Raw genomic sequence first — 17,244 nt, 5'->3', positions numbered from 1 at the left:
CCTGTGTTACTGCAAACTAGCTTCACTAAATATTACTTCTGTTGCCCCCCCAGGCTAGATCGTATTATTTTGCATCCAGCATGCTAGCATCACATTTCTATGTTCCTGTAGATTTTTCATATATGTGTGATTTCCAAATGATCCTTACCCAGATTCAACAGGCATTTGCCAGCTGATAGGGAATAAAGTTGCAAGGAACAGCCCAAAAACACACAGCCACAGGATGATTTTCATCTTCTCCTTTGCACAGGCACCAAATTCAGAATAGAGATTTGAGCAGTGACTTCTGAAGACCAGCCAGTCTAGAAGTGCAGCATTTGAGACAGGGTCTGTTGGTGCCCTTACATAGTGCTTCTGCTCATTGCTCCACCCTTGCTCCACCCTGTTGATCTGCATAAGCCCATCTCACCAGTCCTGCTTCCCTTCCGCCCCAGCCATCTCCCCCTTGGCAAGTGTACCTTGCAAAGTGTTTCCTGCTGTAGGCTACAAGCTCTACACTAGGGGGATCTATATGGGCACAAGAATGATCAAACCCCAGGTACTTTGCTTGCCTTGAGTAAGAAAGTGGTCACACTTCAAGCTCTATGTATCTGTCAGCTACATTTTTTACTTGCTTTAATTTTTGTTCTTCTAGCTATGGGCATAAGAGAGCACTCTAATTTTGCTATGTTACTTATACACTACTATCACCAACCCTTTCTCTTCTTCAAAGACTCATCAGTTAGAGAGTTGAAGGGGTGGTAAGGTGACCACTGCTGTTGCTTGCCACGAGAAAGGTGTTCTAAATGAAGCAAGTTTCTCCTCAAGTCCAGAAACCTTTCCATTGCATACGTTTTTGTGACTTTAGACTGTTCCTTAATGTTGCTTATATGTTGTGCAACAAAATATCAGAAGTCAACAAAAGATCGGCCACTGGTGTTTTCTCTTGGGTATTTGGCCTATGTATGATTTTCAAGGGTATTTGGTTTGCAGTGGGTTCATAGAGAGAAGAATTCTTTAATTCTTCAGCAACCTTTTTCCCCATGGGGCTCAAAGAGGTCGATCCCATTTTCCCCCATGACAGAAAATAGGCCTCTTCATATTGGGAAAAGAGAAGAATTGGATTGGTGGAATTTTGTCCAGATCCCACGTTAACTGTGCACAATCATGGGCCAGAGCTTCGCTCTTGACTTAGATGGAGGGAACAAGTAAAAAATTAAGCATATTCCCCTTTGCTGAGAAGTTCATATCAGGATGGACATGCATCAGATGGTATTCAGTCATCTGATCATCTGTTTTGGAAGTCACCATTCTTCATGATTCAAGTGAGAATCAGGATGCCACATATTTTGGTTAATTTATTACAGACCTTCTGCATGTATCTGTGACTCCTGGGATAACCTAAAAACAGGACATCTATGTTGACTTGGATGCCATCATTTTGACAGAGTCTGATATGGATCAGGCTGGTGCATAGGGGTGGACGAAAGTCACTTACCTGTCCTCGAAGGATGTTCGCGGTGGGGGGGAGGCGCTTCGCTGGTCCCCCCGCGAAATTCAGGCCGGGGGGAGGCTTCCCGTCTCGCCCGGCCGAAATTCAGGCCGGGGAGGAGGCTTCCCGCCTTGCCCGGCCGCGAACGCGAAAGTTAAAAAAAAAAAAACAACGCCTCCTGATAGGCTACGTGACGATTCACGTAGCCTATCATGGCTAGATCTGCAAAGTCAGCCGTGATAGGCTACGTCAATCGTCACGTAGCCTATCACGGGTGACTTAAAAAAAAAAAAAAGCGCATACGCTAATGGCGGCCCCCATAGGGAGCCGCCATTCGCGTTCCTTATTTAGTCACTGTAGTCTACGTAAATCTTTACGTAGACTACGGCGAAAATAAGGGCAACGCAAATAGCGTTGCCCTTATTTTCGACGTAGTCTACATAAATCTTTACGTAGACTACAGCGACCAAATAAGGAACGGGAATGGCGGCTCCCTATGGGGGCCGCCATTATCCGTACACACTTTTTTTTTTTTCTTAAGTCACCCGTGATAGGCTACGTGACGATTGACGTAGCCTATCATGGCTGACTTTGCAAATCTAGCCGTGATAGGCTACGTGAATCGTCACGTAGCCTATCAGGGGGCGTTTTTTTTTTTCTTTCATTGCAATGGCGGCGGCGGCAGCCGGTCGAAAGACCGGCTGCCGCTCCCGCCCCGCTCGAACACCCGCCGAACCGCCGGCCGGACCCACCGCCGGGAGGGACATTCGGCGAAGGTAACTCCCGTCCCGGGGGGGGGCGGGGGGCGGGGGGGTGTGGAGGATTTCTCCCCAAAACTTGTTCGGGGGGCCAAACACGTTGGCGCTCAGCTCCCCGAAGTTTCGGGGAGAAATTCTCCGCCAACCCTACTGGTGCACCATCTAGTCATGTTTAGGGGTGCACGAAAGTCACTTACCTGGTCTCGCAGCTTTTTGCGGTGGGGGGGAGGCGCTTCGCTGCTCTCCCCCCGAAGTTCAGGCCGGGGGGGGAGGCTTCCCACCTCGCCCGGCCGAAATTCAGGCCGGGGGGGAGGCTTCCCACCTCGCCCGGCCGAAATTCAGGCCGGGGAGGAGGCGCCTCACCTCGCCCGGCTGCGAAATTAAAAGTTAAAAAAAAAACATGACCCCTTGATAGGCTACGTGACGATTAACGTAGCCCATCACAGCTAGATCTGCAAAGTCAGCCATGATAGGCTACGTAAATCATCACGTAGCCTATCACGGGTGACTTTAAAAAAAAAAAAGCACGTACGCAAATGGCAGCCCCCATAGGGAGCCGCCATTCGCGTTCCTTATTTGGTCGCTGTAGTCTACGTAAATCTTTACATAGACTACGGCGAAAATAAGGGCAACGCAAATAGCGTTGCCCTTATTTTCGCCGTAGTCTACGTAATCTTTACGTAGCCTATCACGGCTGACTTTGCAAATAAGGGCAAATTGCATTGCCCTTATTTTCACCATAGTCTACGTAAATGTTTACCTAGACTACATGTGCCAAAATAAGGAACGCAAATGGTGGCGCCCATGGGCGCCGCCATTTGTGTAGGTGCTTTTTTTTTTTTTTCAAAGTCAGCCGTGATAGGCTACATAAACATTTACGTAGCCTATCACGGCTGACTGCAGGGATGCAAACGGCGGCGGCTACGGCCGCTGCCATTTGCGTCCCGGCAGACGACGAGGTTTCGTGGCCAGACAGACGGGGCGCCTCCCCCCCAGCCAGAATTTCAGCGGGGAGGGACAGGGCGCCTCCCCCCCGGGCCAGAATTTCAGGGGGAGGGATGGAGTGCCTCCCCCCCACTGCAAAGCAAGTGTCGGGATCAGGTAAGGGACTTCCGTCCATCCGTAGTAGAAAGAGAAGAATAAAGCACAATGGTAATATGAATCTTGCAGGCAGAGTTGTTAGCTCAGGTCAGGTGCCATTCTGTAGTACTACTTGCAGATCCTCCTGAGCATCTGGACGTCTCTCATCAGACGCATCAGGAGCACAAGAGGAGGGGCTTCATCTGTGGAAGGAGGGTGGCCTTCCTCCACAGATGCTGCTCCTCTTGCTGCTGGCTCTTCGATCTCGTCCTTCTCCTCTTCCTCCTCCTCCTCCTCTTCCTCCTCCTCTTCTTCCTCCTCCTCTCTTTTCTCCCTCTCCGTGGCCCTCAGTGCCTCCTCCACCAGCAAGGCACGATGCACAGCTGTGGGATGTCACAGTAACAGAATGAATGCTTTTATATATGTGGTGAGTGAACGAAACCACAGTCATTGATTGATCTGTCTATCACCATCCCCACTACCATAAGAACCACTGATTCTGTCCTCCTACCACAAGGTCTAATGATGAGGGGATAATTAGGGAGGCAGATTATACAGCACTGACAGTTTTGGTGTGATGGGGACTGTTGGACTTCTGTAAACATGCACAGGATTGCACTTCTAGTCACCCCATTTCTACATTTGCAATGCCATGGTATTTATTTATTCTATTGATGCATTGCATAAATGCCACCTTTTTTCCTAGTGCAAGGAACCCAAGGCGGCTCACATTAGCCTCTTCCTCTCCATTTAATGCTCACAACAACAACACTGAGGTAGGCTGGGGCTTTCTGATTGGGCCAAAGTCACCCACTGAGCTTCCATGGCTGAGTGGACTATACCCAGATCTCCAAGCTCTCAGATGAACACTTGCTCATGAGTTGACTTGAGTGCCAATGTCTTGGTAGAAAGGTGGGGTGGGTGGGGTGCAAAAATTCAGCTATCACTACATGAAGAAGGATGACGTGCACACACTGAGAGGCTGGTCCTGTTGCTGCTGGGCTGGTGCCAGTCCCCCTGTGTGCACTGTGCAGAGACCGGCAGCAGCAGCATTTCCCTGGAAATGGACAGCGTGTCAGTGTGTAATATGAGTTGTAGCTAGGACCGCATAATCCTATGCATGTGGTTGTACAGGAAAAAGCAATGCAGTTCCCAGCATCCCTTCAACCAGCCAAAGTGGCTGGAAGATGATGGGACCTTTTTCTGTCCAAGTTCAACAAGCATAGGATTGTAGGCTAAATGTCAGGATTTGTTTGTTTCCGCATGAGACCACAAAGAGATAGCTTCATTTTCGGTACACATCCTTGTCTTCATATTTAATTAAGCTTGATGATGGGATGGGATAACTATAACTTACCAGGCATATACCTCTGAGAAAATGGGGGCCGGCCTGCTTTGACCCACACTCTGTGGATGCGCCAGTAGTAGGCGGTGGGGTTGGACAGCGGTGCCCTCCTCTCGGCAGCAGCAATCCCCTCTCTGATGAAGGACTGCTTTAGTGCCTTCCATTTGTACCTCAATTGTCCAATTGTGTGATGGTGGCCCGCTCGCTCCATCCTCCTCTTTATCTGGGCCCAATAAAGTTCATTGCGGCAGGAGGAGCTGCCAAACAGCACTGCCACTGCCTCGCTGCTCTTAATGTTGATGAGGAGGGCCTTGGTCTCCTCATGGTCCCACCTCCTGCCATGCATTGGTGCAGCCATTTTAGAGCAGCCACACTACTACTACACACAAACACACACACACACCAAGACAGCCATGCACAACCACCACTTAACTACACACACACAGACCAAACCAGACAAAAACACCACAATGCACAACTACACACACACACACACACACACACCAGACAAAACCACCACAATGCACAAACAACACTGATACAAGGAAATCCACTAACACTCCACCACCACCACACAACAGAACTCCACCCACAAATCACCACGCAGACACAAGCGCAAATGCAGATGACATTCAGGAAGTTAGCAGGAAGTTGACGACAGATTTTGCAGAAGCGGAGTTGCAGCCCCGTTTTTTTTTATTGTGAGGCGGTTAGGTTAACAAGACCAGTAAACACGAGGATCATCAAGCACAAATACACAGAAATTAATAATTAAAATCACAGTCCCTGTCCCTGTCCGAGAAAACAAGACATTGGGGGAGCGCACAGAGGGCGGGAAACATTTCGGGCAGCAACGAAAAAAAATACGGAAATAATTACGGAAATAGTGGGAAAGTTCTGGCCAAGGTAATCCCAACAATGGTGAGAGTGCAGTGGAAGCTACGGGGGGATTCCCCCCTAAGGAGGAAATATGTAAGCAATCACAACAAGGGAGAATGCGGAGGAAGTTACATAGGGTCAATTCCAGCCGACGGAAACTACGTAAATATTTGCGACAAATAGTCTTTTGCAGAATGGCGGAACGGGACAGGCGGCTGTTGGGCGCAGAGAATTTTTCGACGTTTGCAGCGATTTTATTTACGTAACTTTCGAGGTGGGAAAATCACACACAGTATTTCGGAGGTTTGCGGACAGCGGGACGGGACAGAGGACGCCAACTGCGAAAGTCAAGCGGAACGGTATGAGCACAATTCGTACATCCCTATGAGCTACAAAGCTTTATTTCCCTGGCCTTCTGTGGCGAGGAAAACCCAGGAGGTGTTTGCAGGACTAACACAAGAGGGTCTGAAAATGTACAATTCAGTCAGGGATGGATGCCAAAATGCAATCATTAGACAGAACAATAGAACCTGTATGGAACTGAGCAATTTTCAATCACAGAAGGCAAGGGGAAAAAGGATCCTGTCCAAGATGTTGGATATACCCAGAAACTTCAGGCTGACAAGGCTTTCCCAGACTATTCAATTTTATTTTTATTTCAGTGATACAAATTACACACAACAAATATCCAAGAGGGAAATCTGTATAGCCCCACATAAGGAGAAATCAAAGGGGATAGAGGAAGCCACAAAGGTAGATCAAGCCATAGACGCTGCAGATAATAGGAAAACTCCAACAGCAACAGTGCATTGAACCGAAGTACAAATTGCTGCAGCTACAGGGAAGACATTTGATGCAAAGCTCCAAGAGGTGGTTGAAGGCATGAAAGCAATGCAACATGACATCAGGGAACTGAAAGCAGCAAGTGTGGGACAAAGCCACTGGGATAACACATGCCTCCACAAATGGATGAGGACCAGAAAGATGTAAAAAGGCTACAGTGTCAGAAATGTGGCAGCAGAACAGGTCATTTTAAACATGAATGTCCACAAAAGCATAATATAAAGATACAAGAAGCTTCACAGCATAGGAGCTAGGGTTCAATCTCCTACCCAGAAATCAGTACCCCCCCACACACACACACATCCTGGAAGCCCATGGGGTTGGGCCAAAGTGCTAAATTTCTGGTAAACATGATGAATTTCCATGTAACATCTTGGTTGATTCTGGGGCACAGGTTTTCCTTGTACATTCACAGTTCTGGGGGAAAAAAAGGCCACTAACGGAGTCTGGCAGAAGTTAAAACTTTCTCAGACATACTTAAAGGTGCAGACCAGACTATACTCAGGGTCATGGGAATATGGCAAAATGCCCTTCATCTAACTTATACATTTTTTGGTCACAGAAGAATCTTCACATGAAGCCCTAGTGGGAACTGATTTCCTTAAACAATATACTGTTGACCTGAGTTTTAGGAGGGGCCATTGCATTGTGAAGGAGAAAATGTTTGCCATGACAATGATTTGGATAATTAGTAAAGTTACAGTACTGAGATAAGTGAAGTTACAGTAGAAAAGGCAGAGATTCTGCCTCCAAAAAGTGAAATAGTTATACTTGAAATGGCAAAGGGAAACTTCATAGCAGGAGGAGAAGGCATGCTGGAACCCACATCTTTAGGGCAATATGAGTTTCTGGTTGCTCAGTTCTTCATAGCCAGGAATCAGAAAGGCTGAGTTCCAGTATGAGAGACTAATGTGTCAGCAGAATCCCAAGATGTGTATCAGAGGATGACTCTGGGGACATTCAATTCAGATGTGGTGGTTTATGAAGATATGGCCCTTCAAGTACTAACAGCAGATCCAAGACTCATCCAAGACTGGGACACCAAGATAATGCTCATAGGAGGACAAAGAACAGATGGCAAAGAGAAGACCTTGCGCGAGGGATGGAGTTGAGAAAAAGATTTTGTCAAATACACAACTACAGACAGGGAGGGAGCTACTGGAAGACTATATTGATGCATTCTCCATGGGAGATCATGGCCTGGGATATACTGTCTTGACAAAACACCAGATTATGACAGGAGATGCTTGACCTATGTGACTGGGGCCCATGAAGATACCAATAAACTATCAGGCAGGTTTCAATCAACTGCTGAAGCAGATGATAGACAGAGGCACCATTCAGACTTCTGTAAGTCCCTGTACTGCACCAATGGTCCTAGTAAGAATGAAAGATGGGGAAACTTCCATTTCTGAGGATTACTGCTATTTGACTGATATTACTATGCCTATTCTTTCCCAAGGATGTGATAATACCTTAGACTTGCTTGCAAGGGCCTGTTGGTTCCCTACTCTGGATCTGGCCAGTATCTACTGGCAAGTAGAGGTTCACCATGATGACTGACCCAGAGTGAGCCCATGGAACAAAAAAGTAATGGGACAGGGGAAATTTGTTCATCACTGCTAATAATAGAGCACTAACTGTTCTATTTGTCAGTACAATTGGCTTGTTTTCTTCTTAAGTGGGAAGAATTCTTATGTCTACAGAAATATTTGACATATATTAACTGGCCAATTAATGTGGCAATCATCGAAAATGTTATTAGTTCTCTTACTCTGCAGAAAAAGGTTTGGCAGATGAGATGTTTAGGGTGAAGTCTTGCCCATAGACCATTTCCTTAAAATGATTCCAATAAACCTCATTGCTGACTGGGAATTTAAATCAGCCTCCTTGAATCCTACAATACATGACACTTTTCCCCCCAACAAAAATACTGACACGATAGCCTCATGGCTCCAAAAATGCCCCATTTGCCAGTGAGCATGAGTTGTTTCCACATGCAGAGAGATTATCTCAAAAAGCTATCTGAGTAACCATTTACTCAGACAGCTTTTTGAGATCACCCCCCTTTGCATGTGCTCAGGAAGTATAGATTACTGAAAACACTATTTCAACAACCCTGTTTACCTTTCATCTTAACTGGTTTTTCAGTGAATGGGAGCTGGGATTCTCACTAGGGCTGTGCAGAGCTTTGGTCCAAACCCTGAATCCCAAAGTGGATTGGGGCGCTTTGGACTGAAGCAGTGCAGTTCTGGAGCAGGTCACAATCAGGCTGAAGAAGCACTCCAAAGCAGGTGGGTTTGCTTTGGCCCAATCCAGTCAGCTGCTGTGCAAGCCTCCTGCTCCTTACCTGGACCCCAGGGAGCGTGCACAGCCATTGCCATCTTGGAGGGAGTCGCCATTTTCTTTCAAAATGGAGACCCTTCTTCTTCCTGTGCTCCCAACAGGTCCAGGTATTTAGCAGGGGGTCTTGTGTGATGCAGTGGCAGTGGCAGGGGTGACTGCGGCGGTGGTGGCAGCAATGGCAGGGGGGTTGCACAGTAGCAGCAGCAGCAGAAGGGCTTGCTTGGGGGCAGTGGTGGGTGGGCCTGCTTTGGGTCTCTGGATCTTGCTTTGGATCCAGAGCCAGAAGCAGGTCACCCTGGCTCCAGAGAGGTTGAGGCAGGTGGGGGCTGATTCGGGACCTCTGAATTGGCCTCCAAAGTGGGTTGTGTACAGCCCGAATTCTCAGCCCTGGAGATTAAAGATCTCATGCATAAAACAGGTGCCATCTGGATATTTATTCAAACTTTGTATGCTGTGTTGGGGATGGTGCCAGTCCAGGTCAGGCTACAAGAACATTGGCAAGTCAACATAGATGGCTTAGACATTACAGGATAGGCCATAGGCAACCAAGCATGTGGAGGAACGAGTCCAATTGAAAGAGATTGAAATACAAAGGAAGTGAAGCTGCAGACTGGGGGGAAAGTGGGGAGGTAGACAACATATAAGATAGGCCTTATATGTTGCCTACCTCCCTACTTTCCTCCCAGTCTGCAGCTTCACTTTCTTTGGGTTTAGATACTTGGACAAAACCTAAGGTGCCACAAAGACATGACCAGAGTCTGGCTGTTGTCCAGGGAAAGACCCATGCCTCACTTAGAAGCCTTGAGGGGACAGGTTGGCAACTCGCAGAACTCCAGATGTTTTGGCCTACAACTCCTATCAAGCATAGGTAACATAGCTAATAGTGGGGGCTGGTGGGAATGATAGGCAAAAACATTTGAAGGGACGCAAGTTCCCTACCTTTGTTTTAAAAGTATCCAATGTTAGTCTTAATAAAATCCCATTCCTTTCAATGGGTTTATGCTAAGTAGGACTAACACTGGATACAAGCATGGTCAGGAGGAACCAGTAGGTGGCCATATGAGGACCTGGGGAGGTAATGATTTCCCCTCTTCCTTCATTCTTCAGCTTTCAGGGGCTCATCACAAACAGTGCTACTTCACAGACCAGGAGGCTCCCATTTGGCTGACCCTGATAACTGGTCTATCATCTATCTCCCACCCATTCAGACCATACATCATGACATCCACTGGAAGGCCAGCAATCTCTACAGCATGAATCATGCTGTGAGATTATGAGAAGATGTTTTTAAAGACAGCTGCTTTATCCATCTTCCAAGAATTCGGGGGGAAAGATTTGCCAAAATGAGAATTTGGGAAGCTTCTATGAGGATGCATATCCTATCTCAGTTAGGGATGTTGGAGGAATCTGTATGGGGGGTGGAGCTCGCCAATCGTTCATCAGCTTTGCACCCCAAACTTGGGTTTGTTTTTCTGTGAGCTGGCCCAATTCCATCTGCTTCAAATCTGGACAGTTTGTGTATTGGCGGGGGGGGGGGGGGATTCGCATAAATAGCCACATGCACAAATTGCAGCTGAAATTATTATTATTATTATTATTAACATTTCTATACCGCCCAATAGCCGGAGCTCTCTGGGCAGTTTAACAAGATTAAAAACATTACAAATACAAATTAATTGCACAAATTAAATTGGCATAATTTGCACAAATTACAGCTGTCATTTGCATTATTTGGGTAAAATTCAGGTGCAATTTGTGCAAATTATGACTTCAGTGTGCGCAAATTTAAAAAAACTGAAAAAGTTCCCAGAAGAAACCTGCGGCTCAGCTAGCAAATACAAGCCGGGTTGGGGGCACCACAGAAATCCAACAACCCCCCAAAGGCTTGGATTTCCCAATGATGGACATCAGGAATATCCTAGGAACATGTTTATGGAATTGTCTTCCTAGGGATCTTGTGTTAATCCATAACTTGCTGAGCTTCCCTATCAAGATGTTCAGGAACAGTGGATGAATTACCTTTGAATATGTTTAGCTCAGCATCACTGATCTTACCTTGTATTATGAAGGCCATTTGTATATTGGAAATCCTCTAACTGTGTGCAGGGCAACAGCAGGGCCCATTTCTTTACCCAGCACTGCCACAACCTATGGGGAAACTGATCTATCACTGGGCAATACCACATACAGGTTTTCTTATTTTTAGGAGAAGCTTATATTTCAGGGCCTAAGAATCTTTCTGCCACTATAATTCAGGGTTCCACCAGCTGATCCTTTTGTGCTACCACCAATTCTCTGAGAACATGGCAACACTAATACATATGGGAACACTAATATTTACTATGAGCTATAAGCATTTTAAAATAATGCTTGCTGACACTTAAGGAGTTAAGAGAGACTGACACACCTTTTAATGATTTCTTTTACCTCAAGCCAAATTCCCTAAACCTCCACCCCAGCCAAATACACTCACAACCAGGTCCGGCTCTTGGGTACAGTCTTCCTCTGACTTCCAAAGTTCCTCATGTTGTATTTCTGGCTGCTGGGGCCACATATCTGTGTTTTAATGCCTGCTTATGTAACCCTCTTCTGGCGACATCTTAGGGCAGCCTCTTGGCATCACACAGCCACCTGCTCCCTACTCCTGGTCTTCACCAGCCATGTATGGTTATCCCACAAAGAAAGAATAGCTCAGTACTCAGGCCTTAGCTATTAATGTTCTACACAGCTTTCTCCTTGTCCTTCTATAACACCACCCACCAACCAGGAGAACTTCTCCCTGATTCTCTGGCAACTGTCTAACTGAATCCCTAACTACCAACTCCTTAAGTCATTTCCCAACCACTCTTTTCCACCGAGCTGGAATCCCCAGTCATCAAAACTGTATTTACCTGATCCAGGCCCTATCTATTAATATTCAAAGTGATCGTCTCTCTCCCACTTCAGAATGTTACCCAGCAGCTACTACTAAAACAGGCCTTCAACACAGTAACAAGAGTAGGTTTCAGACCTACACAATGGTCAATGGTCAGGAATGCTGGGAGTTGAAGGTGAAAATATCTGGAGATCTACTTTCTGCCCACCTCTGGCTGAAAACGTATTTTGTTATTGGCATCAAGTTTGGGGCATTATTTTATGGACAGGAGTTTGGATTTATCACCTTTCCTTTTTTTAAAAAAATATTATTGACTTTGGTATTACTTACATGTTGACATTATTCATTATACATTTATTGTTTATTGCAAAAATTATTTTTGCTTATTTTTGCTAAGTAATGTAGGAATGTCATGTCCCCTTCAGTCCAGGAATGGTTGATTAAGTATTTGGATATTGTAGAAATGGATGAGTTAATGGAGTCTATACAGAGAAGCATGGGAAATTCCAATGTAATTAATACTGTAGTTAATTTTATTCTTCACTGTAGTAGTCGCTGTGGTCATATAAATCAGATAGAATACTATTGTTGATATAAGTATGGTTCCCACTTCTTCCAAATAGTCATGGAAGTGAGAGATCGAAATCACCATGTTGGAGAATGGATTAAGAAACCGAAACCTGCAGAACCTTAATGTGGAGAAGAAATGTTAAGGAAAAATACAGAGTGGATAAAGAACTGGAATAAGAAGGGGGTTCCTCAGTGTGAAGGAGACTAGAGGAAGTGATGGAAATAACAAGGACTTGAAACAGATTATAAACCGCTTCCTCATGGGCAATAAACAGTGATGCAGGTCAAGCCCTGGAACTCTATCCTCATCGAAGTCTCTGAAACAACAAAGGATTGACCACCTCCTTTTAGCCAGCAGCTCTGTGAGTCATTTATTGACCCTCACATCTAAAAATAGGTATGCTGTCTTGGAGTTTGAGTCATTCTCCCAGCCATTAGATCAGACTCTCCCTCCCTACGATCAAGCTGAAGCTTCATCTCTGGACTCTGAGAATATGCAAATTTCATCTCCTGGAAGTAGAACCCCAAATACTTTGAAGAATGACTGTCTTGAATATGTTGCTCAACAGTGTCTTCTAACTGTTCAAACTGTTATAGCAATATTTGATAGACTCCAGGCAGTCTGCACCAAAGTTGATGCCCCCGGGAAAGCAATAGGACAACTTCAAAAGCACTGCTTCCAAGTTGGGAATACTCTATAGACATCTAACACCAACTTAGCAGAATTGGTTATTGAACCTGATCGTTTGGGACTGGGATTGAACCCCCCCCCCCCCCGGATGCAAAATATACATAAATCTTTGTTTACAAAAGTAAATGACAGTATGCCCAGTGGATATATCCCCGCCCAAGGTCTTCAAACTACACAGGTGTTTCTACAAACCACTATAATCAGAGTTAATAGAGACAGATGGTCCTCATGTACAGCTGTGATTCACTCCCTGAGCCAACTTCTTCACTGCAATCCCCAATATATCAACATTCTTTCTACAGATTGGCTCCCAGCAAAGCCAGGTCAGAAAAGAAGATTGCTACTCACTTTTAGATAAGCTGTTATCCCTTTTATGCTTTTTAAAATGGCAACTTTTTTGGCTGAATTCCATATTACTCTCGTGACAGTCTTTCATGATATAGCCACCCAGCCTCTTTTATTACGTCACGCCTCACAGCTAAAGCACTCTGCTAATAAGGGACCTATAGAAATGACGCTGGGCCATTCAACAGCTAACCTTGGGCTCTCTGCCAACCAGCAGTTTTATCAATCCACCAGAGTAATTTGTCTTGCCCTGATCCAGCTGGGGCCCAGGACAGCCCTGACAAGGATCCACCATGTCTCACTGACCTTAATGTTCAATGGAAGGAATTAAAGGCCATCTTAGCCCCCCTACGTACTACAGCACAACCGCTACAAGAGCACTTCCTGCAACAGGACTTAGTAAATCTAAGCACTCGTACCGGTGAACAAACTGTTTTCCAAACCAGGACTGCAAGTGGGGTAGCAACTAGGGATGGTGGAGAAATCTGCCACGGAGTCCAGTTAAGCCAGATTCTTTAGAAGCCAGCCCCCTAGAGTCCGTGGTGGAATGGACTACTCCCCCCCCCGCCACCCCCCGAAATCCTCCCCGGATGGACCCTACCTGCTGCTGGCCGGTCCATCCGGGTCCATCTGCTGCTGTCCATTCACCTCCCCCCTCCGCGGGTGCCCCCAGCTGACCAATGAGTATGTTTCGTACACCCCTAGTAGCAACCTCATAGCCTCAAGCAGATTCTCAGTCAACAGATTTAATTTCTTTCAATAATATGACACCCACAAACCACAAGTGTCCTGTAGTACAAAAATCACCACCGGTGGCTCCACACTCACTGATACATCAAATGGAACAATTGTTACAATCTTCATTGCCTCCTGCAAGCGATGAAAACCAAATCCCATACAATTCTTCAGCTCCTTTTTTGCTGCCTACTCACTTGGATGCCACTTTATTTCAACCAGCTAAGCCATACCTGCATAGCAGACTTCCTCCCAGAAGTGATTTACAAGGTTTCAAGGATAGTCTCTGTCCCTCCCTTTCTATCCTCCAACCAATGACGGCGGAAGACAACACACAGTTAAATCACTTGGAGGTGCTGTCCTTTATGATGCAGTCTCAGACAACAACCCCCCTATATGTACTGCAGACCACTGGTTCAAAAAATCATCTCTTGGCTGAATATGATACTATAGAAATCACTATAGAATCCTCGGGGAGGCCTATCTCCACTATGGAGTCTTCTCCCAAATTCTCCCAGTTGACTGTCAACTTCCCGACAAAACCTCTCTGTGCTTTCATAGAATATAGCAGGGTGGAAAAACAAGAGCGGCAATGATTCGTTTATAAATTACATCTGTAAATTTGACATCTTGATGTTACAAGATACCTGGGCTCTGGATGATATAAAACTAAATGGCTTTGTTGGCCACCAGCTCCACACCTCCCCTAGTGACAAGAAGGGATGGCCTAGGGGTGGCCTAGGCATTTTTGCTTCTACATGGCTTCACATGTGTCAAGAAGGCCTATGAGGCCGACATGGTGGTGGGAAAAAGTTAATTTTACCTTGCATAGTTTTAAACGGTGCTTTAGTGTTTTATGGTAGGAAAGAGAGTGGAATCCGGCAAGGGAGAAAGAGATGTGGGCATACCAAGATGGAAGGCACCAGGACAGAGACCTTATCAGGAGCCCAAGGTCATAAAACAACTTGGCCTGCCAAGAGGCCAGCACAGCTGGGGAGGTGAGAAGTCCAGCTCATCCTCCCTGAGGGGGGAGAGGGGATGAAAGAGCGAAGGACTGGGTTTAGAATGGCATAAAAAGAGCCCTGTAGCCACTCTTCTTTGTCTGTTGGTTTCCATCTAGTTGGGGTGGAAGGTGTTGGAGCGTTGGCATTATCTAAGGATCCTACTCAGAGGTGTGAGTAGTAGACTAGGGTTATGTCATCTTTTCTTGTTTTAGTCTGTGAGTTTCCAAACAGGGAGTTGATATTTGGAGAAATTCTAAGTTGTACATTTCTTGCCTTTCTTCTCATTCCCTTACCCCTTATTAGTGACTAAACATCTACCTCAAAATCCTTGCTGCTACTTCTTTTCTGGTTCACTGCTAAATTCAGTGGCTACCATCTCCTCCTCAGGGAAGAGAGGGGGTTGGGGTGTGCCAGCAGGACAAACTGAGTTGGTCTGGAGGGACAGGAGAGCTGAGGATCAAGGGGGGGCTGATTGAGCCCAGAGATCTGGCCTTCCTTTACAGCATGTCATTGACTAATTTGCCTTCTCTTAATCCGTTTGCAATTGCAATAACAATCAGATTTAATCAGTCTAACATGTTACTTCTGAACGTCTATCTTCCTCCCCAGCGACTTCATTCACAGATCAACATGCTATGGCAAGACTTAGAATTATATATTGGAAATTTGATATATATTTTATATAAATGCACAAGTACTTATTGGTGGTGATTTCCTTTTTAAAAAATACTTTTTATTTTATTTTTTGTCTTTATAAATGAAATAAACAATACCAACAACCTAATTGATAGCTACAGTTTCCCAACAATACAATATTCTTAAGAGGACCCAACAATAACGGAAAGGAGCTGGGAAAGCAAAATAAGCACAATATTGGAGGTATAATCCCCCTAATATTGCGCTTATTTATCTTTCCCAGCTCCAAGCTGTGCATATTTGAATATGCACATTTTTTAACTTCCTGTTTTACGCAGACATCAAAGGCACAAAAATGGTGGGTGCTGCTCACTGAACGGGTTCGCGGTGAGCCCGGGGAACTCACTGAACTCATGGGTGGCCTGAGCACAGGTCCAGGGGAATATGAGTGGGGGTGCTGCTTCGATGAATGCCCGGAAAACCCGAACTAGGGTGACTTCTTACATCCCTAATTTCTGACCTCAGAGAACATTCCTCAAAGAAATTAATCTGCTGAGGAAAACATGCGTAACTGCTAGAAGAATTCTCCATGTTGCAGAGGTTGTGGGAACATATAGAATTTATGTTCATGTAGGCCACAGGTTATGGGCCCTGCTATTGCCCTACACACAGAGAGAGGGATCCCACTATACAATACTTACACATTACACAACCTGTAAAATAATGCCCCAATTTTGCTGCCAGTACCAACAACCATTTTTTTAAGCCAGAGTTGGACAGATAGTAGATCTCTAGATGTTTTTAAATTCAACTCCCAACATTCCTGATGACCGCCCATGCTGGCAGGGGCTTCTGGGAATTGATTTACCTTCTGCCAACCCATTCTGTGAAGAAATGCCATGAATGTAACTGTTGTTCTTCTTTAAATACTCTGTGTTGCCACAGAGAGGTTATAATTAGGGGTGTATGGAATACACACCCTGTTCTGGTCCGGGCATCCGCGGGGTGGGGATGAGGCTATCTGTCCCTTCCCCCGGAATCCTGCCTGGCCAGCTCCGCTCCATGGTGAGTCCACAGAGCTGCCAGCCGGGGCTGCCTGCAGCCAGACTTCCATCTGCTGCCAGGCTGTGGCCACAAATGGCGTCTGGTGTAGGGGACGCCATTTGCGTCCCTGCGTCTGGTGTAGGGGATGCCATTTGCGTCCCTGCCCTTGGCCGTGATTGGCTACATAAATATTTACGTAGCCTATCACGGCAAAGAGCAGGGACGCAAATGGCATAGCAGACACCATTTGTGTCCCTGCTCTTTTTGTGATTGGCTATGTAAATATTTATGTAGCCAATCATGGCCAAGGGCAGGGACACAAATGGAGTCTGCTACACCAGACGCCATTTTGTTCTGCAGCCCAGCAGCGGATGGCTGCAGAACGAAGATGACAACCCGGACCAGCCACTACCAGGTAGGTTCCATCCCGGGGGGATTTCAGGGGGTGGGGGGGTAGTCCATTCTGCCACGGACTCTGGGGGGCTGGATTCTAAAGAATCCGGCCTCATTGGAGTCTGTGGCAGATTTATCCGCCATCCCTAGTTATAATGTATCTTGTCTAGGGATGGGCTCTAGTGTTGTTATTGTATTGAAGGCTTGTTTTAGTAGCAGCTGCTTGGTG

At 46.0% G+C, this 17,244-nt stretch overlaps 1 protein-coding gene across 2 annotated transcripts in view; it reads right to left on the bottom strand.

Moving 5' to 3' along the window:
* Window positions 1-315, bottom strand: part of LOC146353610 (exendin-4) — a 491,914-nt gene extending 491,599 nt beyond the window's left edge. For both annotated transcript variants that reach the window (XR_014788128.1, XM_084836889.1), the window contains exon 1: window positions 149-315. Coding sequence is in view for 1 of the 2 variants with exons in the window: in XM_084836889.1 (XP_084693015.1) it covers window positions 149-234 (86 nt within the window). In the remaining variant the exon portion in view is untranslated. The remainder of the gene's footprint in view (window positions 1-148) is intronic.
* Between the last annotated feature and the right edge of the window lie 16,929 nt (window positions 316-17,244).

Source organism: Heloderma suspectum, chromosome 2 (assembly GCF_057233095.1).
Source record: "Heloderma suspectum isolate Gila_16-S chromosome 2, 16-S_ref, whole genome shotgun sequence".
Lineage (NCBI taxonomy): Eukaryota > Metazoa > Chordata > Lepidosauria > Squamata > Helodermatidae > Heloderma > Heloderma suspectum.
Note: the sequence above shows the minus strand (reverse complement) of the source record. Positions and strands in the feature narration are given on the sequence as shown.